We start from the raw sequence: 27228 nt of genomic DNA, 5'->3' as shown, positions 1-27228 counted from the left end.
TGCTCACGGTTACTTGTTGGAAGCTCCCCTGGTGACGTTTCGGCGAGGCTCTGGGCAAGGCTGAGAGGGGCTTCGCCAAACGTGTCAACACGACCAAGGCGGTCCAAAGACGACGACAGCAGCTTTCGGGGAACATCAATTCTTTATAATTGTGTTTCAAGATGGTGCGCATAACATTAGCGGCTGCAGCTATACTCAGCCTTTCCTTAACACCGCACGTGGCCGCACAAGATGACCCGTCAATTCTACTTGGGGAGGTTGGACGAGCTTCAAACGAGAGCTTGCTATGGGGCCCGTACAAACCCAATCTATATTTTGGAGTGAGACCGAAGATACCGAAGAGTCTCTCGGCGGGGCTTATGTGGGCGAAGGTGGATAACTTTCAAGATGTGCAGCACAGTATGTTCTGGAGCAGAGTCAGCATGCTTCAATGCCTGTGGCTTAGAATATGGACCCTGGTTGATTGCTGATTGTGATATGTATAGATTTTAGACATACATGCGAGCAAAATGAAGGGATGGCGGGATATGGCTGGGATGAATATGATGTTCGCAATGGCGGCCAGCAGACCGTCCATGACGCGGGAAACAAGATCGATATCACAACCTCCTTCGTGAAGATTCCAGGTGGAAAGCATGGCGGCAGCTGGGGAGTGCGGGTAAAGGGGACGCCTCGAGAAGACGCACCAGCTATGTTGATGACGACCGTGGTATTTTATGCTACATTGGAAGGGCTTGGGAGCTTGGAAGTCGAGAACAAGCGCGACGAATTGGGATACGAAGGCGACGTAACGCTGAAGGGAAACTCTGCTGGACTTGGAGAATACAAGTTACTCGTTACGAAAGGAGAGGGTCGCCATCCAACGGAGACTCACGATTCATACAAGGAGAAGCCGCTGGACCGGACAATGGTGCGTTCGATGGCCGCTGCAGAGGAAAACCTATGGCAGATCAAGCCGCTCTTTTACCAAGAGTTGAAGGGCCAGATCGAAGCATATGTGGAAAAATACACAGTTGAGGCCATGCCGCCGCCATGGCAGGTCTATACACTCCCCAACGATCCGGGAGCTGGAAATATACAGATGGTCCAGAAAGTATTCGAGGGACCATTCGAGTTCGATATCATGTTCTCCAGTGGCTCAGCTACGAAGGAGGTTACCAGCGAAGATCTTACAGAAGGGATTGAATCGGCGAGCAAGTCTTTCGTGGAGAAATTCGGCGATGTATTTGACTTGAAGGCACCATACAACGGACCTAAATACGCCCAGTTTGCCAAGAGCATGTTCTCCAACCTCTTCGGAGGCATTGGGTACTTCCAGGGCGACGAAGTTGTCGACCGCTCTTACGCGCCAGAATACGACGAGGAGAATGAGGGTTTCTGGGAGGAGGCCGCCGAAGCACGCGCTAAGAAGAGAGAGCAGCTCGAGGGCCCATTTGAGCTCTACACAAGCGTCCCCTCCCGACCATTCTTCCCCCGTGGATTCCTTTGGGACGAGGGCTTCCACCTCCTGCCTATCGCTGACTGGGACATGGATATCGCCCTCGAAATTGTCAAGAGCTGGTTCAATCTGATGGACAGTGACGGCTGGATTGGTCGCGAGCAAATCCTCGGCGACGAGGCGCGAAGCAAGGTCCCTCCCGAGTTCCAAGTCCAGTACCCGCATTACGCTAACCCCCCAACCCTATTTTTCATTCTCGACGCTTTCGTTGAACGTCTCTCGAAGCCAAACGAGTCTGCAATCCCTGTGGAGGGATCTCCCGGGCTGCGCCAGGCGGGCCTCAACAGCGCCCACACCGACAACCCTGAAGTCGCGAACCAGTATCTCCAAGCAATTTACCCGCTGTTGAAGAAACAGTACCATTGGTTCCGCCGCACCCAATCTGGCGACCTCGCGACGTATGACAGAGAGGCGTTCTCCTCCAAGGAGGCCTACCGCTGGCGCGGCCGCACTGTGCAACATGTCCTCACCTCTGGCCTTGACGATTATCCTCGTCCACAGCCTCCCCACCCTGGAGAGCTCCACGTCGACCTCATCTCTTGGATGGGTGTGATGGCGAAGTCTCTCAAGAACATTGCCACCTACCTCGGCGAGACCCAAGATGTGGCCGAGTTCACGCGTAACGCTAACGGTATCTTGCGCAACATCGATGATCTGCACTGGAGTGAGAAGGAGAAGACGTTCTGCGATGCTACTATTGACGAGTTTGAGGAGAACGTCTTGGTGTGCCACAAGGGATACATTTCTATCTTCCCGTTCTTGACTGGACTGATTGAGCCAGATAGCCCGCGTTTAGGCGCAATTCTTGATTTGATCGAGGACCCAGAGGAGCTATGGACTGATTTTGGAATCCGCAGTTTGAGCAAGTCAAACGAGTTTTACGGCACAGATGAGAATTATTGGAGAGGTCCTATTTGGATGAATATGAACTACCTCGCTGTGCGAGAGCTACTCGTAAGTTCTATTTGCCCTGACCCCACACCTCCCCCAAACCGTCCCACAACCCCTCCCTCCCGGCTTCTCGCCCCGTGCCACTCTAACTCTCGCACAGAAAATCGCGCAGTCATCCTCCCCTCATGCCAAGCAAGCCGGCAGCATCTACAGCCGTCTCCGCCACAACCTCGTCTCGAACGTGTACAAGTCTTGGAAGGAGACTGGATTCGCATGGGAGCAGTATAACCCCGAAGATGGACACGGGCAGCGAACCCAGCATTTCACCGGATGGACCAGCCTTGTGGTTAAGATTATGGCGATGCCGGAGCTGGAAGCCGGGAAAGCCGGTGGCGACGAGAGCCACGACGAATTGTGAGAAGCCAGAAGTTAGGCAATCGAGTGGGCCTAGGTCCTCCGGTTTGTATGATAGCTACTGTGAAAAGTTCGGTGTTGTACAGCCTCTGAAAATAGCTTCAAGAGTTTATAGAGTGATGCATTCGTGACGACCAGTAACTAGAGAACAATACAACTGGCAAAGACCAAGAGTTAGTTGTACTTGCGTATGTTCCTGTATGGACTCTATTATTTCTCAGTCATCATCTCCTTGAAGTGAAAAGTGTAGAGCCTGGCGAATATCCCAAAGAGTACCGAGATCTTGGTTGTTGCGTAAGACGCGGACGGTCTTCCAAGAGTTGCCATTCGGTAGCTTTCCCTTCACACGGCCATCGGCCTCTACGGCAGCTTTGCATATGCGCTCAGGCCCGTTGATTTCGGTGATTATGTCGTCGTCGCCCTTTGAAAACTTCGAGGCGCCTGGTGGTAAGGAGCATCGTAGGACTCTTTTGTTTCCCGAACCTTGGGCTTCGATAAACTTGATTTCTTTCTCGATGAAAACCTTGCCAATGGTCCTCTGGAATAGGAATATATCACCCGGTTTGATAAGCTCACGGCTGACGAGGTCATCGAACTTTATGGAGCCAGAAAGCCCTGTCAAAACGTTGCTTTGGAGCTTCTGCTTTACTCCCCAGAACATCTCGTATTCGTTATCTTTCCAGTCGTCAAACTCTCCCTCTGCACGCTGTTCAGATGCCGCCGCGGCCTCCTCAAGCCATCCGGGATCGTTGCGGCCTTCGGCGATGTCCTCTTGGGCACGACCCAGGTAGTGAGCCCAGTTTTGGTCAAACTTCAAGAAATTCTCACTAATGCGGAGTTCGCCATCAACTTCATCAATAACATGCGAATTTTCCGGCAGCATGCTAATAAGTTTAGCCTTGGTTTCCTTGTCAAGGATATTCCAAGCTTCCGGGTTTGAAAATAGTCCCTGTTGCGTTTGGTCAGCACACATCTCCAGTGGTGTCATGAGCCATACTGACCTTTAAGTTTGCATTGACCAACGGAGACTTGGGGTTCTGGAGAACATTTTCCACGCTCCAAATGCCCTTTCTGCCATTCTTGGCCTTCTTAGCAGGCTGCGAGGTTGCTTGGTTCTTTTGAGGACGCTTTGCAGGGGTAACAGCAGAAGTTTCGGCGGAGAGCGGCCCAGTATCTGATGGCTCTTCAGTGGCACTGGTGCGCTGTGAGCGACGTGAACCAGGCGTTTCATGGTTCTGATCAGTTGTTACATCGTTAGTATCGTGATTGTCAGTGCTGTCTTCAGCAACGAATTGTTCCATGCTGTCCATTAAGTTTGCGAGAGCTTCATCCCCGTGACTGGAGTGAGGTATCTCCGAGCCATCATTGGACGCATACATTTCGCCTGTAACAGACATTGAATCGGACTCAATGTTGGATTTGATCGATTCTCCTTCCATTTTCGACCGCTATTACGGCGTAGCCATAATCTCCAGACACATGAAATGGTAGGAAATATCAATGGAGCAGCCAGGAGCCCATTGGTTGACGGGATAATTGGCTCTTCGGAGTAGAATAACAACACTCTGGTAGTATAAACAGGGCTTTAATTTAAATTGACAGAGGTTTTTTATTTTTGAGGGACAGTATGCATGAAATGAAGTCACAAGAGTAAACGCATGGATTCTGAGGAACTCACTTTGACATTCCCCGACATCCTGGTCATATTCGGATAGTGCACGGGCCTCTGTGCGTTTGTCGCGAAGGAGCGTAGGATGGACACTCATAAGCGCGCGTGTAGAATATCAACGTCGCCAGACTCAAAGATAATGCTGAGGACATCAGCATGAGAAGAATATCTGGAGGCGGTGTTATTCGTACGTGTAGTATGGAGAGTCTCTTTATGCTCCTCCAGCGGATCTGTCACTGTTGAAGCTTGTTTCTACTCCTGCGCTTATTGGGATGCGCTGTTCAAGTGAAGTCAACAAAGGTATTAACACTGGTCATAAAATGAAGTGAACGCCGCCTATGCGGAATCCAATTACCCCGTGTTAACTCTGGTAAACGTGGTAGGCAGCCGTTGGGTGAGGAATATATATGTGTCACGTGCCAATAACCACCCAGGTCCAGGCTCGCCGGCCCGTAGGACTTGGCGCATGCGACTTATCTCCAAATTATCTGTCCTGAAGCTTGGGGAGGCCAATCAGTAGACCAAAGCCACTGCATTTCCTGAGTTGAAATTGCACATCTTGAAAGAGCTCTTTATTATAGCTCTGCTACTTTCGCCTTTATTAAGTCGTCACCCTTTAATATTTCATAAAATACGAGCAACGGCAAACGACCGCAGACATGATCAAGTCAACGCAGATCGCGAGGTTAGATGGTAGGCACCGCCAATTTCCAAATTTAAGTCGCAATCGAACCTATGCTAACGTGTTTCTTTAGGCCTCATGCTGTGCGCATCGATCGATGATGAGGCTGTTTGTGCACCACTCCCCGAACCATGCGAAACGGTACTGACTAGATCCGACAGACTGAGAATGCCCTCACGGAAATCAAATCACACGTTAAGATGGTCTTGAGGCGGTTAAACCGCAACTCAGAACCACAAGCCAGTATTGAAAGCGGGGCCTACACATTACAGTGAGCAGAAACCTACCTTGGCACTGTAATTACAAAGAATAACAAAGCTGATACACGATCCCTAGTTACCTCATCGCCAACAGCATAGTTTACATCGCCATATGCGAGCGCTCATATCCCCGCAAGCTCGCTTTCACCTACCTCTCCGACCTCTCCTCTGAGTTCAGCTCAACATACACACAGGCGCAACTCACCGCACCTTCGCTCCGGCCATATGCCTTCATGGAGTTTGACACCTTCATCCAGCGCACGAAGGCGACGTACTCGGATACGCGCGCGACGCAGAACCTGGACAAGTTGAACTCGGAGCTGCAGGACGTGACGAAGGTGATGACGAAGAATATCGAGGATCTGCTATACCGAGGAGACAGCCTGGAGAGGATGGGGGAGATGAGCTCGAGGCTCAGGGATGATAGTAAGAAGTATAAGAGGGCGGCTGTAAGGATTAATTGGGAGCTGCTTATGAAGCAGTACGGGCCGATAGGTGGATTGGTGCTGTTCATCATTGTGTTTTTGTGGTGGAGGTTTTTCTGAGGCGCTGCGTAGCGGTGATATGGCAGCACAACCGTGGAGGAGAGAATGGACCACCAGTGAATGGCTGAGAAATGCCAAAGCAAGTGGGACTGTAGTAATCTGGGCGCGAGGAGAACGGCAAGGGACAGAGAAACAGGAGGAAATGTAATATGAGAGACAGACGCGAGTTTCGCGTTGTGCTTCCATGTCACGCGTCATATAGAGCTAAGCAATATGAAGAAGGTTCTTCCCGTCGGATCAGACCAATACCTTCACGTTAAATGTGTCTAGGTTTGAGCTTGCAAATTGCTGGCGGCTGACCCGGGCCATTGGCCTCTTGAGGATTGGTGTTATGCTTCACTTCCTGAGATCTCGACGCGTTTCGACCAACGAAATTATGAAAAAGTTAATCACAACAGTTCATAAAGATCGAGTCCTGAATGTAATCGGTCCGCGCTGCATCAAAGCAGATGCTACCACACACGGCTGGTGATTCAAGAGCTCCGCGATCGCGGGGTAAGGAACGGAGATCTGCATGCTCTACGCGCCCAAGACAGAGAGGTAGAAGTTCGGTTTTACGACACGTCGCGCGAATCTGGAAATTACTGCGTCGCGACGTGAGACCACAACACTCTGCATCTGCACTGTGATGGTGAATGTTTCTCATATTACTTACTACTGCGAGGTAGAGCTCTCCAAAAGAGCAATGAAATTACATGGTAAACACACTTGTTCCAACAATGGCCAAACATCAACTCTTCTATCAGACATTATTATGGGGTCAAATAACATACTCGAGTTTGTCGTCGTGTTGATGCAGCCGTTTCTCGTGTCGCGTATGACGATGTATCAATAAATGCTTGATACCCGATACCCCTTTTCACAGCAGGCTGGTAGTGAAAATGGCCATTGTCGCATTGTTGTACAGCGGTGGAATTATCGTCAGACAGGAGGTCTCACGATGTTGCTTCTCTGCTGTAGTCATCAGGGCCCATTGGATAACCCCGTTTTGAACTGTGGATGTTCGCTGAGACCTGTTGAGAGGCCAAGACAGCCAGCTATATTAGAATCTCTGATCGCCCGATCCAGCCCCCAGCGTTCAATATAAACCCAACACACCCTCTACCCTCTGTCCCTCGAACCTAAAACCCCAAAAAAATTCACCGGAAAGCTTCCACAAACGTCCCTCGCCACCAACGCAAGTGCTCTCCATCCCCATTTCCAGCTATCCAGTCTAACTATTTTATAGAACATGAAATTCCAAGTCGCAGTCGTCTTCCTCCTCGCGCCTCTCGCACTTGCTGGACTGGGTGGTAAAAACAACGGCAACCCACCACATACTACCATCAGTCTCACCCAGCCAATAAATTCGGCTATTGCCGGACTTGGTGCGCTATTGGGGGCTATTCCTGCTATTCCTGTTCCTGGAGCCCCAGCAGCTCCGACCCCCGCTTAAATAGACGCCCTTTTTGTGTTCGGGGTTGAAGGATGGAGACGTCCAAGCATGCCTACCAGAGAATGCATCATTTGTCATTTGGTTGCAATCGAGGAATAAGGGCCAGTTCATCTATTGTTGATTAGTTACCAGTATTTTAAAATCACATAATGTTTATTACGTTGTATTCTAAGCTTGTAAATGCATCTGGCCTTGATGATAAAAATGAGAAATGTAGTCAAACTAACGGAGCCACGGGCGTATTTTCACAGCGTAAAGCTTCACCAACTTGTAACTATGCTCAGTAGAGAAAATAATATACATAATTCCAAGGTAATTAACTACGACTGCTCACCGACTGATTTTTATTGGCTCCTAACAATTGCGGCTTGGGTCACAAAAAGCCATCTACCATAAGTGATGGTCACATACGTTATAATCCCCTGCATGACGACTAATGCGGCTTGGAAATTTGTACCTGCAGATCAGTAATACGCTTAAACTTGATTCGTGAAGTGTTACTCTACTACCACACCGGGATCATTCCCAACTGAGAAACTTGCTCTGGGGTGGGCCAAGCACCGTACGACGTGATGGCCACACGGCTTTCCCATTCGCCTCATCCCAAATGCCTCAAAAGTCTCACAATTCGAAACGATCAAGTTCTCGTCGGGCATCTTGATCCAACTGCTGTATTCAATTATTTCGGCACATGCCAATGCAATCACTGTGTGCCCAAAGTTTGTAATACCGCACAGTATAATTTAAATAGAGAACGACGATAACTACCCCCCTTTCTGCAGTGATATGCTGCTTTTAGCACCCAGTTTCCATATCCAAAACACATTAGCCTCGTTATAATCCCATAGAAACAAGTCTTTTCATAGACGTAAGGTCTTTACCACTAGTTTACTCCTTACTGCGGTCTCATCTCTTGCACCTGTTTTCAGGATCTGAATACCCCCAAGATCGCCGAAATCCAATTGCTCTCTGTACTGGACTCACGGCAACAAACTGCTGAACGTAATACATTAAGGCCGCAAATAAATATCTTAACATGTTATTTTTACTTGGAGTCATGTATTTCGCCTGTAATTATACTCCAGAGCAGTGAACAAATGTATTCGGCCCCGTTGGGGATGCAAGGGGTCGCCTGCACCCCACTCACTCGGAACGATGCCTGGGAAGCCGTCTCACACAAACGTCTCACACGCGTTATCATCAACTGCAGCAATCCATCCTCAGTCACCCGACTCCAAAACATGTCTGACGCGAGGAAATTGCCTGCGTTACTTGACTTCGGTGCAGGTTCGGGAGACATATTGGCGAAAGGGGGCTCCAAATAAATCATATAAGACTACGGATTCTCCTTCCATATCTCATTTCCTGTTCAACAACGACAATCGACAGGATACAATCCACACCCACGAGTCTACCACCGACACCCCTCGACTACCAGCGTAAGCATCCCCCTCCCTGTCGCGTCGAATAACATTCTAACACGCGTCTAGAAAATGCATTTCCACCTCGCCACGGTTCTCATCCTCATCCCCCTCCTCACCGCCGCCCCCACCCCAAAAATCGACCAACGCGAGCCCGTCGATGTTACGGATGCAGTAACTGGCGCACTTGGTCAGCTCACCGGCGGCCTCACAAAGCTCCCAGGTGGAAAGCGTGCCGATATCGCAGAGACATTGACCACCACATTGGGAGGTCTCACCGGCGGCCTCACAAAGCTCCCAGGCGGCAAGCGCCAGGTTCCTGATGTCGCGAAGACGTTGACCGACGCACTGAACCAGATCACGGGTGGTGACATCACAAAACTCCCAACTGGTGGCAAGCGCGAGGCGCCCGCCGATATCACCAACACGTTGACCAGCACAGTCGAGAGCCTCACCGGCGGCCTCACAAAGCTCCCAGGCGGCAAGCGCCAGGCCCCTGATGTCGCGGGAACACTGAAGAGTGCCGTGGACGTTGTCCTCGGCCAGGGCAACGAAGTAAACCCCAAACAACTACTTGGCAAGCGCGACAGCATTGATGTCACGAAGGCATTAGGTGAAATTTTCGACCCTGTCAACGAAGCCCTCAAGAAGGACTATAGCAAAGACTTTACCCCAGGTGGCCTCAAGAAGCCAGTTGGCAAGCGCAACGACGGCATTGACGTCACGAAGACAGTCGGGGAGTTACTCAGCCCTTTCAACGATGCCCTGAAAAACAGCAAGGACTACGCAGAGAACTATAAGACCCAAGATAACACAAAGACCCCATCCGAGAAGCGCGGCGGCATTGACGGCACAGGGACAGTAGCCGCTGTACTGGACCAGGTCACCAACGCCATTGAGAACAGCAAGGACTTCAAGCCAAGCGGTCTTGAAACCCCATCTCAAGCTCTCCAGCGCCGAGCCGATGTTCTAGGTGGCCTACTGGGAATGCTTACCGGTGGCCTCGGCGGCGGGTTGAAACCCCCAGGTTCAAGCAAGCGCGACGAGACTACAGACGCCATAAACTCCGTGCCATTAGCCGGCCCCCTGATGCAGCTCGCCCAAGTCCTCGGCGGTGGAGCTCTCAAGGATGGGAAGGTGCCCGCGGACTTCAAATTCCCGGATGGGACTCAGGTCCCACCCATGGCCGGAGCAGAGAAGCGCCTCGATGTCGCGTCCGCTGCAAAGGGTGTGGTATACGAGGTCATTGATGGCGTCACCAAGCCCACAAAGAACTTATAAGCGTCTTCTCTTGCGCTGGACGTGCGCGCTGGCATGTTGATGTTTCTATTCGCTAGTTCGGGTGGTGTGGTGGACTTTGGGGTGTTGGTGTGGAGGATATGGGATGGTTGTGCCTGGTTGTTGTATTCTTCGTTTCTTGTCTTAAAATATCAGGGGTTAAAAAGGTTATACTTGTGAGGTGCACCGTGGTATGATCTTCGCCGGAAAAGCCTCAAGAAAGTTGCAGGTTTGGCCGAGTATTGATTTATGTATTTTCTGTCTACCTGAGCTAGCATTTCCCTCATCGCGTAGCTATAACAGCATTAATAATATACCATATGAAACATACCTTCCAATAAAATACTGCCGCTTCCTGTATATAGACATTATGTATGCATCTAGGAATTTTACACCCTGCCACTCGATCCCACTCACTAGAAGAATTTCACTACTTCCTCTTCGCTGCTCCTCCCTTCTTCGAGCTCCCCGATGCCTTCACCTCACCGGCATTTCCCACCTTGACACTCGCATCCCCGCCGGCAGGAGTAGTCAGCGGCTTGTTGGCAATCTTCTCCTCGACCTCCTCATCATCACCACCTTGTCCAAACTCGTTCACGCGCTTGTAATCAATCTTGTACTTATAGCTCTGGTACAAGTACACGAAGAAGATAACATCGTCACGCAGCGTCGCCAAGCGGTGCAGCATCGGCATCTTAATCGTGAACGCGAAAAGGTCGTCGATGAACGTGTTGAGGAACTTGTACGTCATAGCCCTTGCTGGCATATGCGCGACGGACTTGAGGCGGTAGTTGATGTACAGCGAGGGCACCATCATCAGGAAGCCGTAGGCGTAGACGGAACCGACGAGAGTCGCGATGATGAAGGAGTACCACGACTTGTGCGTCTCGTAGATGAGAGAGTAGGCAGCATAGGCGATGAGAAGCGGGACCGCGATGGCATAGAGATACTTGAATGCCACGGCATCGTATTCCTTTGTCTTCTCTTCCGTCTCGGACAGCTTGTGCTTGTCTTCGAAAGCAATGCGGTAAGGGATGATGGAATTTGGGTTCGGGCGAATGCGCACGTTGACCATCTTGGTTACCTTCCAGAATTCAAGCAGGATCCCCATGCCTTGACTAGCTAGAATCATCCAACTGGTGTTCTCGTTGTTATCGAGGAGGTACAAGAAGATAACAGCTTGCATAAACACGTTTCCGAGGATGGCGCGGACGGAAATACCGACGTTATCCTTCTTGTTGCGGAAATGCGACTAGACTAGTTAGCAACTACCCACATAATCTGCGACGAGAAAACTTACAATATCGCTCTTGAAAGCGAGCATTTCAAATAGCATGTGGAAGATGCTGACTATCACAGTCGTGGCGAGCAGGTAAATGTTGGTATCAAGTAGAACCTCCTTAATCATCTCGAACTCGGAGCCATCACCTCCTCCAGGGGGCAATGGCCCTCCCATGGCAGCAGCCCTAGCAGTCGCCTTCTGGCCTTCATCGACGCTTGCAATGATGCTATAAAGCCAGTTTGCCTGGTTGTTCAGGTCAATGTGGATTGGCAGACGAGTGACGGTCGAGTTTAGCTCTTCCATGTGGGCACGGAGTTGCCAGAATGTGTTGACGAAGAAGACAGGGTAATACCAGCCGTTCTGTCCAGTCGCGTCGCGGGCTCCAGTTGACTCGATGTGTGTGAACTGGCGAGCTGCAGGATGCATGTTTGGGTACGACATAACCCCTGTGCTTGGGACGAACGACATGGTAAAGTTTGGATGATAGAAAGATTTGATGATTGGACCTTGGATAGTGTCTTCCTCATCAATCTCTTCCGTTTCATCCGCCGCAGTCAAAAGGTTCTTGGTCTTCTTGGTCTTCTTCTTGGCGATATATTGTGTGAGAGGACGGATGAAGTGGTAGGCGTTTCCTGGATCATAGCCGGCGACTGAGGGGTCGAGCGTGCTTCCGGTCTTTCCAATGTAATAATGGCCCCAGAGTGTTCCATTGTTTTGAACCTCCTTCGGTACATCAAACTCAGCGTCAATAACCCTCTTATCACTGGAGTCGCCAATTTTGAACGCGGTCTCATCTGCAATCACCCGCTCCTTCGGTACTCTGGAGAGTGGCTCATGCACAAATGTCGGGGATACCACAATAACGAGGTCCACCGCGACATTATCTTCCCATATCGGCGCGATCTGCTGCGGAATCGGATTGTATGAAGCCCCTTCCGCAAGCTTGTCTGGTCGCGCAGTATACGGAGGAATGACGCCGGTGTTGCCCGGTATCACGTTTCCTGCAGCATCTTTGGTCGTCGCAGGCTTTTGTCCCGATAACTTCCCCAGGACGAATTGAATGGCGACAAAGATCGCGATTCCCTGAACCGCAGACTGGATGAATGGCTTGCAAGGTGTCAGCAACGAAACCCCACTAAATTGAGGCTGGTTAAGGTACTTACGCTCACGCGGCTCGTACTACCGGCTGTGGCAGCAGCTGGAGCTGCTGGAGGAGCCATCTTCAAAAGCGTTTGAAGGATGAAGCTTCGTATGTACAGTACTGTCGTTGATGAGGCTCTTGAAGAGACGTCAGAGATCGTCGCTTGGTACTGTAGTCGATAATAGTGGATGCATCACAACATCATCCTCGCTAGCCTGGGATTGGAATTAGAAACAGTAGCAGTAAACAATTTTCTCAAATATAATTTTATTTACTGCATTTATTAGAACTATAACAGCTATTTAATATATAAGCATTATAATTTCCTTGAGCTCAGCATCTTTAGACAGCTATTATCGTGTATTCTCGTCGCTTTCCGTGGTTCGCTACACCCTCGGCGTGGCGAAGGCCGAGCGCCAATAGCTTATCAAGGCGTCACGTGGCGATAAACAAGGGAGATGGACGCGGCCCCTTGCATAGCCTCGTAGGGTTCACACTAACGTTCCATTCCCTCGATTTCTATTGGTCAAACACCGTTATGCCGCTGCTGCCCGCGGCCTGTCCTACGTCAGTTTGGGTCACTCTGGGTCACTTGGTCTACGGCCGCCCGCCGCTTCCCTGCCACTATAAGAGTCACCGAGTCGCCCCCAACGATACTCTACTCATCTTCTCTCACAAGACAAACGAATTATCAAAGGGATATATACGGATTTATACGGTCCTTACTACTATTATACTACAAATTTACCACCTTCGAGTTTCTACACATACAGACACACTTGGAACGCCTCGGTTTTCCTTTTCCGGCGAGTTTCACACTAGATCAGCCCGCCATCTGGTCCTCATCCACCAGAATACACCCAGTGACACCTTTGTACCTCGCGCCACGAAGGACACAAAACCGACCAGTCAACACTGTTGAACTCTCATCATTTTACACATCTATAAGACCAAGGCTTTATTCCGATCACAGGTAAGATAGATCTCCCCGACCCCGCTTACTCCCAAGACCTCACTGACTAACCCTGACTTCAGTTATGTCGCCACCATCTAACATGGGTCCCGTTGAGACCCTCGACATGTTCGACAACAAGAACTCATTCGATGCCCAGCTACAAACCGATCTCGCATTCAACGAGAAGATCGCTGTGGACATCGTGGCGCCACAGACCGAGGAGATCACCCTCGACCTGAAGAGCGCACCCACCGAGGATGTACCACCAAGAACTATTTGTGTTTTCTGCGGAGCTTCCTCGGGCAATTCCCCAGCATTCATGCAAGCGGCTCGTGACCTCGCGCGGGAATTCCACAAGCACAACATTAAGCTCGTGTACGGTGGCGGAACCGTAGGACTGATGGGCGAGATCGCTCGTACCCTCGTCAGTCTGTCCGGACCAAGCGCCGTGCATGGGATTATTCCAGAACCGCTCGTCGTCTTCGAGCAGGGTCCAGATAGCAAGGCTCCTTCGAAGAACGGAGGGAAGCACGGCGTCCCTGATGAGGCCACCTACGGAACGACTACCATCGTCGACGACATGCACACAAGAAAGCAGATGATGGCTCAGGCTGTCATGAAGGGAGGACCGGGCTCTGGGTTCATTGCCCTCCCAGGAGGATATGGTACGCTGGAGGAGCTTATGGAGGTTGTCACGTGGAACCAGCTTGGTATCCACGGCCGCGGCACAATCGTCCTAAACATCGAAGGATACTGGGATGGTCTCCTCAGCTGGGTCGACAACTCGATCAGCTCTGGCTTTGTTCGCGAATCCAACCGCAGCATCATCGTTCCAGCCAAGACAGCCCAAGAAGCTGTTGAGTTCCTCTCCGACTACAAGCCGGCCGATGGGCGCTTCAAGCTTGCTTGGAAGACGCTATAAGCGGCGATATCCTCTTTTTTTATCTCCAGCGATTTCAGTACTTTTATCATGATTTGACGTCGCTATGCATAGCACGGAGTTTGGGGATCACTATGTAGCTGGATTTGCTGCATATATAGCGGGTTTTTGGGGGTCTTAGGAGTCGGCTTACGATTTTACTAGACCAACAGTGTGCCCATTTGCCACGCTTTAGATACACCTACTGGCGTATATGCTAGCTTTTGGATGCAAATAAATAGAATAAATTTTATAAAAACATACATCCTGACCATTGTAATAACCGTAGGAATGAAAGTAGACAACCTGTGAGAGTGAATCCATGCATGCTCACTGTCTTCATGATAACCAACCTGTCTGCCCTTGGAACTCTAAAGCCCTATACATGGAAAGAACGATTTCTAATCAGACTCAGTCGCAGCTTCCTCGAGATCTTCAGCAATATACATATATGGAAGGAACGATTACCAAGCAAACTCAGTCGCAACTTCCTCAAGCTTTTCAACCTTATACATGGCAAGAACGATTACCGAGCAAACTCAATCGCAGCTTCCTTGGAGGGCTTCAGCCTTACATAAGGGAAGAACGATTATGAAGAAGACTCCGTCGCAGCTTCCTTTAGATCTCTAGCCTTATATATGGCAAGAACGATTACCAAGCAAGCTCAGTCGTAGCTTCCTCAGAGGTTTCAATCCCTATATGGAAAGAATGATTTCAAAGCAAAGGCTCAGTTGCAGCCTCCTCGCAACTCTCAACCCTGATATATGGAAAGAACGATTTACCAGTCGCAGCTTCCTCGGAGGATGGGTTTCAATTTATTAAATTCGCAAACTGATCGCTTTAGGTGACATGATGCTAATGATACACCGTACCAAGTCCATGGTGCCTCTGATATCCACATCCCTCCGTCCCATCCGTAATTGAGATCCTTACTTTCCGTCTACCTCCACGAAGCGTGCCTATGACTTAGAACTCCTGCTCCTCTTGGAAGAACATTCCGAAGGTAACGATGGTTCCGTAGATGAGGAGGCCGCCGATGATGGACATTATCATGGCTGGAATGGTGATAATTGCGGAGTGTGCGAGAACTGCGGGAAGTGCTGTAGATGGCAGTTAGCAAATCTTCCTCTCTTCTCACTCTGTAAACGCATCCTGCCATTCCTCCGCATGGCCACTTTCTCCCCGCCCAGAACCCCTCCTCTCATCCCCAACCAACACAACATTCCACCCTCAGTCCATAAAAGAGAGATCCAAACTCACCAATACCCATAACAACCAGCCCACCCGTAACGAACTTCCCAAAGTCCAAAATCGCATTGCCGCCGCCCTCTGCGCCGAAGTCATCAGGATTTGCGCACCGCGAACATATCCAGTTCGGGAGAGGTGCGACAACGTAGGTGGCGACGACGAGAAGCGGGTAGTATGCATGCCACAGGGCGCATGAGAGGATGACGAGGAGGAAGCCTACGGCGAGGACCTGTTGGAATCAGTTAGTGGGGAGTTCGGCGTGGGGAGTAGGCGGGGTAGACGAGGATCGTTGAGTTCGGGGCGGACGTACGAAGGAGAGCGCTATGATGGTCTTGAGACCAGCAGCCATTCTGAAGGTAGGCACCTTGGCGGTTGTTAAGTGGGGACCTGCTATGTGTCTATTTCGTCGTTTCCTCGAGGCGATAGAGTTGGACGTTTATCTCTGTCCTCTATCGTTTTAATCGTATTAGAGCGCGGCGGCTACAGAGTATGCTGGATCGTGACTGACGTCTGTTGTATGTCGATTGCGCAGCCTCTCGGCGGCTCGCGAGAGCTGACGTGCACACCCGATGCGGTTAGCTTGAGCAACCTCTACACTGATTGCAGCCTTGTGTATAAGGCTCCACAATCACCTACACATGGGCGAGCGCGCTTAACCGCGTTTGGAGCTTGAGGTGCTGCGTTGCCCTGTCCTGCCTGGGACGAGAGCTGTCAAGCCAGCAACAAGACAATAACCAGCCAGCTTCAATTCCCACCTCGAAGTCACATCATTCCTCATACGCACGCTACGCCTCTCAAACTACGAGATAAATAAAAGCTAGAGGAGAAGGAATACACAGGAATTAATCGTCGATACCCAGCGGCCGAAGCTGCGAACCATCCAAGATGTTCAGAAACAACTATGACAACGATTCGGTCACTTTGTAAGCTTACAACTTCACCACGTATTCAACTTGCTTTGGTGTAGCTAACAGTCCTGAAGCTCTCCACAGGGACGAATCTTCCAGGTCGAATATGCCAGTGAGGCCGTGAAGCAAGGTTCCGTCGTTGTCGGTCTTGTCAGCAAAACACACGCCGTCCTCGTAGCTCTCAAGGTACGTCTCACCCTCGCCCTACCCCCCAGATTCCTCGAACAACCTCACTGACCATCCCCAGCGCAATGCAGAAGAGCTCTCCTCCTACCAAAAGAAGGTCATCGCGATCGACTCGCACTTCGGTCTGGGTCTCGCCGGCCTCGCCTCCGACGCCCGCGTCCTCTCCAACTTCCTCAAGTCGCAATCGCTCTCCTCGCGCCTGACATACGGGCGCGCGCTCCCCATCGAGCGCGCCGTCTCCGCCATCGGCGACCGCGCCCAGACCAACACCCAGCACTACGGCAAGCGCCCATACGGTGTTGGACTGATCGTCGTGGGCGTTGACGAGACGGGGCCACACCTGTTTGAGTTCCAGCCTAGCGGTCTGACGCAGGAGATGGTGGCGTGTGCGATTGGTGCGAGGAGTCAGATGGCGAGGACGTACTTGGAGAGGAACGCAGATGAGTTTGCTGATGCGAGCAGGGAGGAACTGGTCTCGCATGGGCTGAAGGCGTTGAAAGAGAGTTTAGCGCAGGATAAGGATTTGACGGTGGAGAATACTAGTATTGGTATCGTTGGCATTGCACCAAAGGGAAGCCAAGATATTGAGCCGTTCAAGCTGTATGATGGGCAGGAGGTTAAGGTGTGGATTGAGGCTGTTGCGGAGGGGAAGGATGATGAGGCTGAGGCCGAGGCCCCGACGGAGACGATGGATGTTGACGACGCATAAGGTGTGGGTTGAATTGGGTTGGCTATGATGCTCATACCACTAGCCGTTACGCCGCTGGGCAAAGATGGAAGGGCACAAAGGGCTCGTGAATCCGTAGGGAAGCATAGACGACCTTGGCGCTTAACATGAAATTGGCGTCTATGTACAGTACCATTATGAAAGATAATTTGCAAGGCGTCTTGTCAATTCCGTACTCTTATGCCCAGTTTATGATCCTGGATTGTCAAAACCTAATAGCATGGATAATGAAGTTAGCAAAGGCCACATTTTGTGACCATTATGCTTTCGATCCTCATGCCAGTCTAGAAAACATTCGCCCGTAAAACTGCACATATACCAGCAGAGTAAGAATGTAGTATAGAAGTAATTATATGTATTGCAAAAGCAAACAGTTCTTAACCAAGTTGAGATTTCCGCCCTGTATAAATCTAATAATTTACAGTAAAACTAACTCCATAGCTTACGCGCAGTAACTCTATTCCACGTTGAGTGGTGTATACGCCCGCAAATACCCAGATGTTTCCAAAGCTCCAAAAATCCAATCCCATAATACGTTGAGTCATGCCACACCTAGCCAATAATGCTGTGCGACGCTGTGCGTTGTACGCCAGAAAGCAAAAATCCAAGCCACCCTCCCATAGTAATACACCCCAGATCTTCAGGTTGGTTTTGGCGGCCTACCCAAGTTGAGTCCTAAGCCGAAGCCATTCAGCGTATTGAATAGCTTAGTTTCCATCTCCTCCCTCTCGGCCCGATCCTCGCTGAGTGCTGTAACAGCTCCGCCGGCCCCCACGTACCAGGTATCCTGGTCATCGCTCTGAGACTCATCGTCCCACTTGAATGCGCAGCGGATATTAACGCTAAAGTCACCGCGGCCCCCAACATCCATGTATCCCACGACACCGCTGTAAAGGCTCCTTCGTCCATGTTCGATCTCGTTCAACAGCTCGCAGCTTCTCTTCTTTGGCGCACCGGTCATCGACCCCGGAGGTAGTGATGCGGCAAGGACATCGATACCGGAGTACCGAGGCCCTTGTTCCAAGCCGCTGACAGAGGTCTCCTGGGGAACACCTTTCATGTTGAGATTTTCTTGGCTCCCTGAATTGTCGTCTCCTCCAGGTATGTTGCCAACGACTACAGTCACCATCTGCCACACGCTCTCGTACTCTTCAACTCCCATGAGCCTAGTCACAGCCACATTACCAGCGCCACAGACACCATAAAGGTCGTGTCTGACGAGGTCGACAATCATTAGATTCTCCGCGCGCTCCTTCTCGACGTCTAGCAACGCCTCAGCTTCCGCACGAGTAGGCGCCAGGCTTTTCTTGACCGTGCCCTTCATTGGCCTCAGCTCGCAGCGCCCCGAGGAGGTCCATGAGAGGAAACGCTCAGGGGAGCAAGAGATGAAAGTCGCAGGACCAAGGCGGATGAAAGAGGAGAAGGGTGAGGGCTGTGCCGCTCGGAGAGAGCGATAGAGTGACCAGGCTGGGCTTGATAGGGCAGGAGCATCCTTGGATGAGAGAGGCGTTGAAGATGAGGCCGGAACGGTAGGGACGCTCAAGGTTGAGAGAGATGTGAGGCACAGCTCGTAAGATTCTCCAGCGGAGATATACGATTGACAGGTCCGAACAGAGGCCTCGTATGCGCTTGACTCTGGCGTGCGTGCCTTTGCCCCCACTTTTGACGGAGCTGTGAATTCTGTGGAAACAGAAGGGGTCTTTGCCAGAGCAGAGGATGCACCGCTAAGGAAATCAACGAGTTCTTGGCCCCGCCCGTCAACCCACCAAAGGGGCTCAGCATCCTGGTTTATGGACGATTTCGTAAGTTGCTGTAGATGCACCTTATTTTCTTGGTGATCGATGACAATGCTATCAGTAACCCACGCGAAGTTGAGATCCGGTCGATCGGTACCATCAGCTGGAACTGGAGAATGCGGCGCAACGTCGATGCCCTCTAATCCAAGCTCGTACGTCGTATAACCCATAAAGCCGCCCCAAAATGGTACGTCCACGTTCCCGTCGTTGATCTTCCTCTTATCGAGATAGCTTGCAAGGAATGGCCATATTCCACCATACCCTCCCATGAATACTTTCTGGGGGTTGCTTCGCGCAGCGGACGTCTTCGACGCGGGCAACACGCTTGCAAACGCGTTCCCGACCGAGTACTCTACACGCAAGGCATTATCCACATGGAGAGCAATGGTGGTGTAGCGCCCCCGGACCATTTCGGAGCCAATGCCCCTAATGTTGTTATTTGTGCTCTCCAAGACAATTAGGTCTCGACCAGCAGCTTCCATGCGCGCAATGACGTCTGGCACGTCCAAGTTGCTGCCTAAATCGACGACCTTAGACGCGTATCCATAATTCAAGTCCTCGTGTTCGAAGTCATACTCTGCTCGCGAGCCGTTCATTTCCAACTTCTTGGCTTCCGTTTGTGCCAGCAGGCTAGGTCGCACCGGCATTCCTGCCTTTGCCTTCCCTCCTCGTACAATCTTCCTTCCAGTTTGCGCGTTGTGATTGTTTACCTCGTCCATCCAATTCAAGATGACCTTTTTGCTTTCCTCGTTCGTGCATATGCTCTCGGGGTGGTACTGTAAACCCCACCATGGCCTCTGAGAGTGCTTCGATGCAACCAAGATTCTCTTATCTCTTCCTTCAACTTGTTGCTCCACCCAGGCCAAAGGTTCGATTGTGCCCTGTCCTTCGACCCCAGTGTATTTCCACTTAGCAGTCCACTTTTCGGACTCCCATATCTCATCTGAAACTTCATTTTGCCCAAGATCGACACAAAGGCTCTGGTAAAGCGTCGTATCAACCTCTCCGACTCCTTGATATATTCCACCACCGCAATGGGTGACGCGCCTGACAACACCGTGCATGCCGCCCCCGGTCAGCCTCCGAATGGCTCCACCGCCTTGCAACCCCAAGCTTTGGAATCCCAGACATATTCCCAGTATGGGGATATCAACCCTGGTGTCGATGTCGCGCCCACCTTCCTCATTGGCATAGGCCGATGCTACCCATATTCTCCGCATCAACCCGACGTCTGCTTCATTCTCCGGGTGCCCGGGCCCAGGTCCCAGGACAACGGCATCGTACTGTCGCAGCTCCTCGGCGAGAGAGGCATCGGTAGGAAAGAGCGGTGTATCGATTCGAACGACTCTCACGGAGCAGTTCAAAGTTGTTGTGAGGAGCGATATGATATTATTCGTAAAAGAGTCATAGGCGTCGACGAAGAGGATAGACGGCCTCTGGCATTCGGTTTTGGCAGGCATTGGAGGATTCCCGGGGCCCAAAGCCACAGTTTTAGCCAATTTGAAGGGGAGAAGCTGGTGTGCAAGACATCCTCATTGGGCAAATGGGGTTCGGAGACTTTATATATTTCTCGTTCTGCCCCGGGCGGTGACGCTAGAAGTGGAATGGTGGCGTCCCATCCCACCAAAGAATTTCGGGCGATCACTCAGCCTTGCCGCAAGGCTAGGAGTCGACCAAGTTCTCGGATACTGGACAGTACAGGCATGATAACAATTGAAAGAGCCAAGACAAAATGCACCACATCGTCAGATTGATTTGATCTCCTGAAATCAATTTAATATACACTATTCAGCCCAATTTGCAAGCCAGTCTCGGTACAATCCAATGGGTTTTTGGCAATTTAGAGTGAAGAGGTGGTAGACCACGAAATACAGGCAGCAAAACAAGAGCATGGAAATGTAAACATCCACAACATATGAATATTAAACAGGGATAGACTGTAATCGAGCACGTAGCAGTTTCACTTAGAACGCGTCTCTCTGGTATCGCATTAATCGTACTATAAAAATAGCTGCTGTGGAACATGCGCCTAATCCCCCCTTTTTATAGCCCACCCACAAGAAAATACAGAAACCGTGTATGCGGCAGACCAACAGCCTCCGTCGCACAAACAAGCAGTCTATGCTAGAGAACAAGTATATAATACAATAAAACCAACAAATCGGCGTAGGTCGGTGCCTGCATCTCGCCACTTTCGTCTTAACGTCCCTCCCCCCCCCCCCAACCTCATAAGCCAAACATCTCTCTATCCGCGTGTCCCGGAGGCTTTGAATTCCAAGAACAGGCCTGTATTAAACCTTAGAGGCTCTTTTGACAAGAGCCTTCTTTAAGAATAGTCTGAGCGATTGTTGCGATCTCAGAATTTAGATGCGTTAGCATCACGCGCGCTTTGGCTGCTGGCGCTCATCGGAATGTTGGTGGTTGGCAGGCTCATCTTTGATGCAGCAGCCTGTCTGACCTTTGCCCATGCGTAGACCATTCCACTGACGAAACCCAACAGAATAGCTGACACGCTACCAAAGGTGATAGGGGCATCGAAGAAGACAAGACCGCTAACGGCAATGGGCAGCTTGTTGAGAGCTCCAACCATGGAATATGTGGTCGATGAGGTAACACGGATGCACCATGCTGAGGCGTAGGAGATGAAAATGGTGGCCAGGCCAGAGTAAATCATTGCCAGAATTTGGCTGTTGCGAGACTCGACGGGGAAGTTGGCGTTGAAGTTTACGGATGACCAGTCTTCGATGAGGATGGAGAGGACGATCAACACTGGGATGGTAAGGAGATTGTTATAGAACATGGCTGTGAATGGGTCAGTACGTTGGTCAACATCTTGTTCGGGATAATAACTCACTGTCCCAGTCCTTGAAGTTCATCTTCTTGATAGTCTTGCGCATGCCCAAGACGTAGGAGGCCGTGAAGAAAACATTAAGTCCCATCCAAGCATAGCCAGCGTTCAAGGTAGAAAGCTGGGCAGCTGCCTCGATGTTTTGGCCAGAAAGGGTCGAGGTGCCAGCACTGGCTGCTAGAGCGTGCTGAACATCTGCCCATGCAGCAATGACGGAGCTGAGAACCATGAGTCCGAATGCGAAAAGGGACGAAGGAGAGACGCTTCCTCCGAACCAAAGGACTTCTCCGTATGCAATAACGATGATAGTCAAGTTCTTGAAAATGGTATACACTGGTACAGAGAGGAATTGGAGGGCCTTGGTGCTTGTGTAGATCATTCCAACGAGAAGAAGGGAGATTGGGAACCCTGGTAACACCATGGTCAGCATATGTCAGATAGTGGGATATTCGTGCTAAACATACATCTCTTTGCCTTCTCATTGTCAAACTTCGCTAGGTCTTTGATGAGGCCCATGGATTTGCAAGCCTGAATCGCAATAATGCAAACGATTGACTGTAGTTTTGTCAGACAAATTCTCTACTGCCAGAGGAGGATGTTGACATACCTGGAATCCCAGGAAGAAGAAGCTCATATTCCATTTATCTCCTGAAACGCAGAACTTGTTGATGACAGTCATACTGATGGAGGCCAAACAGTATGCAAGCACAGAAAGCCCTGGGTTGTTCACAATGCTCGAAGGCGCCAAAGGCATCCCCATGCTGGGCGACGGCCTGTTGAGTGCTGGCGAAGAGCGGGACGCCTTCGTAGGGATCTCAATGGAATAATCATCATCTCTTTTCTTGCCGTCCATGGTTGCGGTTGGGAAGACTCGCTGTCTCCTGAGCTGAAATGCGATGCGCTTGGGTTACAAGGCGAAAGGGGAAATACGAGGCCCGTTGAGCAGGTCAAACGGTGAGGTCTGAAATCTGTCGCGTTGTCGCTGGCCGTACTATATAAGCATCAGGTAACGAATGACTATTGCTTCGGAATCGAACAGGAGCGAGTTTTCCTTTGGTTTTCGAGAACTGGTCTTGCCCACCTTTCTGGTCTTCCCAAATTAGACCACAACCAGGAGGCAAGATTACGCTTACATAAGCATATTTGGACCACAAAACTCATGCACGGGCCCCATTCCGGTCCTTGGTCGCCTATCGCAATTATCTAGCGATTCAAGAATTGACTCGCGGGGTTACTTGTGAGGGCATCCTATCAGCAATAATGGCTAAAATCGACGCCCAAGTGGCAGCTCTGGTGGATAAGACCGAGTATAACTCGGACGACGAAGATGCGCTCATTGAGTCTCTGGAAGATTCCCCAGCTCTCGACGCGTTCAGAGAGCAGCGTATACAGCAGCTTCACGCCGAGTTTACACGGGCAAAGACGCAGAAGAACCAGGGGTTTGGCGACTACACCGAAATCAAGGATGAGAAGGCATTGATGGACTTGACTACGTCCTCAAAGCATGCCGTGGTACACTTTTCAAAGGAGGACTTCCAACGTTGCAGGGTTATGGACAGCCACCTTGAGGTTTGCTTGCCCGTTGAACTATATTTTGGAGTGTTGTTCTGACTGTTGCGTCCAATAGTCACTGGCCAAGAAGCATTTCGATACCAGGTTCCTCAAGATGAACGTCGATAACGCCCCGTTTCTTGTTACGAAGCTAAGGGTCCAGGTCCTGCCCTGCGTTATCTGTTTCGTTGGTGGAATTAGCGTCGATAGGATCGTAGGCTTCGAGGGGTTGTCATACACCGCGGATAACTTCACTACTGCCGATCTTGAAGCGCGTCTACTTGGCTCTGGTGTGGTCCAAAGAGCGAAGACGCAGGGCGATGGTGGTGTTAGATTCGGCGTCAAGAAGGCTGTGAAGGAAGACAGCGATAATGATGACTGGGATTGAGAGGCTTTATCTAGGCTTTGGTCAAAGTTTCAGGGACTTTGCCGCAGTGAGTTTGCCCCTTGGCTACCACAGCACACCAGCATACATCTACCAGGCCAGTAGAAGACCTGAGTATGCTACGCCCGTAACTCTCTCGGCTCTCGGCTCGTTGGCGTAGCCAAGTATCAGGAAGAGGCATACTCTGCCGTGCCCCTTCGACACATTGCGACAGGGGAAGAAGAAGTGGCGGTGAAAAGATCGAGCCAAATATCAATTTTACCAATCGCTATAACTCTCCAGGCCCCTTGGTTCCACCTCAGGGATGAAGCTTGAGATGAGACTATCCCACGTGGAATTAAACCACGAATCAAGCCCCATAAAGGTTCACATTCATAGACCTTACTAGAATTCTTCAAGAAAATATGACGAGATGATCAATACGAATTATGTTGATCAGTATGAACTGTGGTTGTAAATATGAATATACCGTTATAGTAATTGGCTAAAATCATGTGAAATGGTGCAACCCCGCTGGTCAGCACTGGTGGGGTCACCGATCGCCCGTCATCAATACGAGGGGTAAACCATCACAAATCAAGCTTCTCTCCAACGAAATAACTATAAATCAACCCGTACCTCTTTGATCCTTCGTCTTCCCAGAATATACTATACCCTACACACGCCAACATGAAAGCCTACTGGTACGACAACTTGCCCGTGAGTTCTCCCGTCTTCGCCATGTCGCATTTCAACTAACGGCTCCCCAGGGCGACCAGCGCGAACCCCACGACTCCGGACGCGAGGTCTCCGTCGACCAGCTCTCGCGCGTGGGCGTCCTCTACTACAACTACTCCGAGCTCGAACAAGTTGATGCTCTGGCGTCGGAGCGCTCATACAAGAACCGCGATGTGATCACCGTGTCGCCGAGCGCAATGGGGGAGGTCTACGAGACGAAGGTCAAGTCGTTCTTCGCAGAGCACATGCACGAGGATGAGGAGATCAGATATATCCGCGACGGAAAGGGATACTTTGATGTCAGGAACGAGGGTGATGAGTGGGTGAGGATTTTGCTGGAGAAGGACGACTTGATTATTCTCCCGGCGGGCATCTATCACAGGTTTACGACCGACGCGAGCAATGTGAGCATACCCACGAATATCCAATTGAGCTCGAACCTAGAAACTAACGCGAAAACAAAGTTCATTGTTGCAATGAGATTGTTCAAGGAGGAGCCAAAGTGGACACCGCTGAACCGCGGGCCAGATGTCGATATCAACCCGTACAGGCAGGAATATGTCGACAAGACACTGAAGGTTTAGACGAGGAAAGCAAGTACATAGTAGATATGAGCTAGTATTGCAATGATTAGCAATATTTAGATTGATGAATACCCATTTTTAAAACCGTAGAATGTCCCTAGAAATTTATTTTTTACTGCAAGTTGCAAAAAGTACGTAGCATTTTATACCATAGCTCCGTCCACTATGAACCCAAATTCAACCCCCGCACAGTTCACCCCACCAAAACCAACTCCGCATGGCGTAGCTTTATGGCCCGCTTCCTCTAATAACTCACCACGTCTCAGCCAATCAGCCAATGCCTTTTGGTCTTTGAGCGCTCATGGGATTTGGCTTTATCTTGTGAGGCGTTGAGAGGATGGATGCCTTCAAAGCCGAAGACTTAGGCTACCATGGAGTCGCCGGGGACGTGGCTCCCAACGGGACTGATGGCAGCGCAAAGCAACCTGAGCACACGTCTCCTGATAGAGCAAGACAAGAATTGAAAGTCGAGCTCCCATCTAGTTGTGATCCTCCAGGTCCGAATAATCCGCCGAAGCAGCTCGTATGGATTGTAAGTCAACAATTTTGCTTCTTCACAGTTGTCAAGGTGGTGAGCGGTGTCTATTTCATGGCACATGACCAGAGGCATCTTCTAGTAACAGCGGCTGGAGAAGGAATTGAATATCTCAAGTGCCAATTTATACATATCTAACCCATCTCAGATCTTCGGTGCAACAGGCCACATCGGCCGCTCCCTCACCAGCTGCGCCCTGCGGCACAACGACCTCGTCGTCGCCGTCGGCCAAACCCACCTCAACCCTCCCGCCTCCATGCAAAACTGGCATCCCAACTGTCTCGGCACCCTCTGTGACGTGCGCTCGCGCGCCACCGTCGAAGCCGTGATGAACAAAGCCATCGCGCACTTCGGACGCATCGACCTGATTGCGAACTGCAGTGGTACGGCCATCATCGGCGCATGCGAGGACCAGGACGAGCACGAGATCCGCAACCAGATCGAGACGAATTTCATGGGCACGCTGAATATTTTGCAGCTCAGCTTGCCGATTTTCCGCGAGCAGGCGCATGGGCGCTACTTGATTTTTAGCTCGACAACGGGCGCGTTGGGTGTGCCAGGCTTGGGACCGTATTGCGCGAGTAAGTATGCGGTGGAGGGGCTTATAGAGGCTCTGCTTTATGAAGTCGATGCGTTTAATATCAAGGCTACTCTTGTGGAGCCCGGGTTGGTGCGAAGAGACGACCCAGACCAGCCCGAGAGAGAGAAGATTGTCGGCACAGGTCTCCCATTATATGGTCACTTCCTTATCAAGCCGGCGAGCGAACCGTACAGCAGCCCCAGTAGCCCTGCGCAGCATTATAAGCGCATGGTGCAATGGTTGGGAGACAGGCAGCCAACGAGTGTGGTGAAGAGCGCAGAGCTGGTGTGGCAGCTGGGACATTGCAGTTTTCCACCACTGAGGCTACTTTTGGGGAGCTTTGCGGTCGAGAGTATTAGAGACAGGCTCAGGTGTGTGATTGAGGAGGGAGAAGACTGGAGAGAGTTGAATTGGCCAAGCGAGGAAAGCACTGGTGCTGGCGATGACAAGGACGAGAAGGAGGATCCGGAAAGGGATGAGGAGGCCGATGATGACGTTAAAGTAGAGGCGGCATAGCTGAAGCCCTGGCGATGATTGCTCACAAGGCCAGGCAGAACATTTGGAGCTATAGTACATGCATAGGTCGTATATATAGTTAATATTCTGCTATTTCTAAAAGAATATAAATAAATTTCTCCATATAATTTATCACCAACAGTTCAAAAATAGTAATATACGCACTGCATAAGAAATGATGACTACAGAAATGGAGGAACGACGAGAGTTAAAACAATCAAAAGAGCTACTGATGTTTAAGTTACCACACGGGAATT

The 27228-nt window shown here is 50.6% G+C and overlaps 13 protein-coding genes across 13 annotated transcripts; 8 read left to right on the top strand and 5 right to left on the bottom strand.

Annotated features, from left to right (window-relative positions):
• Positions 1 to 10: 10 nt before the first annotated feature.
• On the top strand, positions 11 to 2950 carry CWH41 (Processing alpha glucosidase I). The gene is made up of 3 exons (XM_018271928.2): positions 11 to 399; positions 486 to 2452; positions 2550 to 2950. Exons 1-3 carry the CDS (start codon positions 162 to 164, stop codon positions 2805 to 2807), a joined length of 2463 nt encoding a protein of 820 aa, XP_018132781.1. The 5' UTR covers positions 11 to 161; the 3' UTR covers positions 2808 to 2950.
• On the bottom strand, positions 2509 to 4830 carry VE01_02418 (uncharacterized protein). The gene is made up of 3 exons (XM_018271927.2): positions 4664 to 4830; positions 3805 to 4614; positions 2509 to 3752 (listed from the first exon to the last, which is right to left on the bottom strand). The coding sequence occupies exons 2-3, from the start codon at positions 4240 to 4242 to the stop codon at positions 3021 to 3023; spliced, it is 1170 nt and encodes a 389-aa protein (XP_018132780.1). The 5' UTR covers positions 4243 to 4614; positions 4664 to 4830; the 3' UTR covers positions 2509 to 3020.
• Positions 4831 to 4946: 116 nt separating this feature from the next.
• On the top strand, positions 4947 to 6203 carry SEC22 (SNAP receptor). The gene is made up of 4 exons (XM_018271926.2): positions 4947 to 5165; positions 5228 to 5262; positions 5316 to 5425; positions 5491 to 6203. The coding sequence occupies exons 1-4, from the start codon at positions 5132 to 5134 to the stop codon at positions 5957 to 5959; spliced, it is 648 nt and encodes a 215-aa protein (XP_018132775.2). The 5' UTR covers positions 4947 to 5131; the 3' UTR covers positions 5960 to 6203.
• A 2407-nt stretch (positions 6204 to 8610) lies between these two features.
• VE01_02416 (uncharacterized protein) lies at positions 8611 to 10096 on the top strand (the record flags this gene model as incomplete). Its single annotated transcript, XM_059463439.1, has 2 exons — positions 8611 to 8833; positions 8885 to 10096. Exon 2 carries the CDS (start codon positions 8888 to 8890, stop codon positions 10094 to 10096), a length of 1209 nt encoding a protein of 402 aa, XP_059319907.1. The 5' UTR covers positions 8611 to 8833; positions 8885 to 8887.
• On the bottom strand, positions 9011 to 12838 carry VE01_02415 (uncharacterized protein). Its single transcript, XM_018271924.2, has 3 exons — positions 12539 to 12838; positions 11394 to 12482; positions 9011 to 11345 (listed from the first exon to the last, which is right to left on the bottom strand). The coding sequence occupies exons 1-3, from the start codon at positions 12593 to 12595 to the stop codon at positions 10524 to 10526; spliced, it is 1968 nt and encodes a 655-aa protein (XP_018132773.1). The 5' UTR covers positions 12596 to 12838; the 3' UTR covers positions 9011 to 10523.
• Positions 12839 to 13197: 359 nt separating this feature from the next.
• On the top strand, positions 13198 to 14655 carry VE01_02414 (uncharacterized protein). Its single transcript, XM_018271923.2, has 2 exons — positions 13198 to 13489; positions 13552 to 14655. The coding sequence occupies exon 2, from the start codon at positions 13554 to 13556 to the stop codon at positions 14391 to 14393; it is 840 nt and encodes a 279-aa protein (XP_018132772.1). The 5' UTR covers positions 13198 to 13489; positions 13552 to 13553; the 3' UTR covers positions 14394 to 14655.
• Positions 14656 to 15356: 701 nt separating this feature from the next.
• Positions 15357 to 15987, bottom strand: VPS55 (vacuolar sorting protein; the record flags this gene model as incomplete). The annotated part of the gene is made up of 3 exons (XM_018271922.1): positions 15357 to 15490; positions 15651 to 15867; positions 15949 to 15987. 3 exons carry the CDS (start codon positions 15985 to 15987, stop codon positions 15357 to 15359), a joined length of 390 nt encoding a protein of 129 aa, XP_018132779.1.
• A 365-nt stretch (positions 15988 to 16352) lies between these two features.
• VE01_02412 (uncharacterized protein) lies at positions 16353 to 17757 on the top strand. The gene is made up of 3 exons (XM_018271921.2): positions 16353 to 16561; positions 16621 to 16732; positions 16794 to 17757. Exons 1-3 carry the CDS (start codon positions 16524 to 16526, stop codon positions 17439 to 17441), a joined length of 798 nt encoding a protein of 265 aa, XP_018132778.1. The 5' UTR covers positions 16353 to 16523; the 3' UTR covers positions 17442 to 17757.
• Positions 17758 to 17801: 44 nt separating this feature from the next.
• VE01_02411 (uncharacterized protein) lies at positions 17802 to 20841 on the bottom strand. The gene has a single exon (XM_018271920.2). It carries the CDS (start codon positions 20713 to 20715, stop codon positions 18100 to 18102), a length of 2616 nt encoding a protein of 871 aa, XP_018132777.1. The 5' UTR covers positions 20716 to 20841; the 3' UTR covers positions 17802 to 18099.
• A 630-nt stretch (positions 20842 to 21471) lies between these two features.
• On the bottom strand, positions 21472 to 23173 carry VRG4_1 (GDP-mannose transporter into the lumen of the Golgi). Its single transcript, XM_018271919.2, has 4 exons — positions 22711 to 23173; positions 22568 to 22658; positions 22110 to 22511; positions 21472 to 22057 (listed from the first exon to the last, which is right to left on the bottom strand). Exons 1-4 carry the CDS (start codon positions 22954 to 22956, stop codon positions 21612 to 21614), a joined length of 1185 nt encoding a protein of 394 aa, XP_018132776.1. The 5' UTR covers positions 22957 to 23173; the 3' UTR covers positions 21472 to 21611.
• A 135-nt stretch (positions 23174 to 23308) lies between these two features.
• VE01_02409 (uncharacterized protein) lies at positions 23309 to 24458 on the top strand. The gene is made up of 2 exons (XM_018271918.2): positions 23309 to 23672; positions 23731 to 24458. Exons 1-2 carry the CDS (start codon positions 23364 to 23366, stop codon positions 24040 to 24042), a joined length of 621 nt encoding a protein of 206 aa, XP_018132638.1. The 5' UTR covers positions 23309 to 23363; the 3' UTR covers positions 24043 to 24458.
• ADI1 (1,2-dihydroxy-3-keto-5-methylthiopentene dioxygenase) lies at positions 24459 to 25425 on the top strand. Its single transcript, XM_018271917.2, has 3 exons — positions 24459 to 24738; positions 24789 to 25160; positions 25221 to 25425. The coding sequence occupies exons 1-3, from the start codon at positions 24709 to 24711 to the stop codon at positions 25338 to 25340; spliced, it is 522 nt and encodes a 173-aa protein (XP_018132639.1). The 5' UTR covers positions 24459 to 24708; the 3' UTR covers positions 25341 to 25425.
• Positions 25426 to 25551: 126 nt separating this feature from the next.
• On the top strand, positions 25552 to 27097 carry VE01_02407 (uncharacterized protein). Its single transcript, XM_018271916.2, has 2 exons — positions 25552 to 25872; positions 26024 to 27097. The coding sequence occupies exons 1-2, from the start codon at positions 25678 to 25680 to the stop codon at positions 26969 to 26971; spliced, it is 1143 nt and encodes a 380-aa protein (XP_018132644.1). The 5' UTR covers positions 25552 to 25677; the 3' UTR covers positions 26972 to 27097.
• The last annotated feature ends 131 nt before the right edge of the window (positions 27098 to 27228 follow it).

The sequence above is a fragment of the Pseudogymnoascus verrucosus genome (assembly GCF_001662655.1).
Source record: "Pseudogymnoascus verrucosus strain UAMH 10579 unplaced genomic scaffold scaffold_9, whole genome shotgun sequence".
In the NCBI taxonomy this organism is placed as follows: domain Eukaryota; kingdom Fungi; phylum Ascomycota; class Leotiomycetes; order Thelebolales; family Thelebolaceae; genus Pseudogymnoascus; species Pseudogymnoascus verrucosus.
The sequence above is the reverse complement of the archived record's forward strand: the minus strand, read 5'-3'. Positions and strand labels throughout refer to the sequence as shown.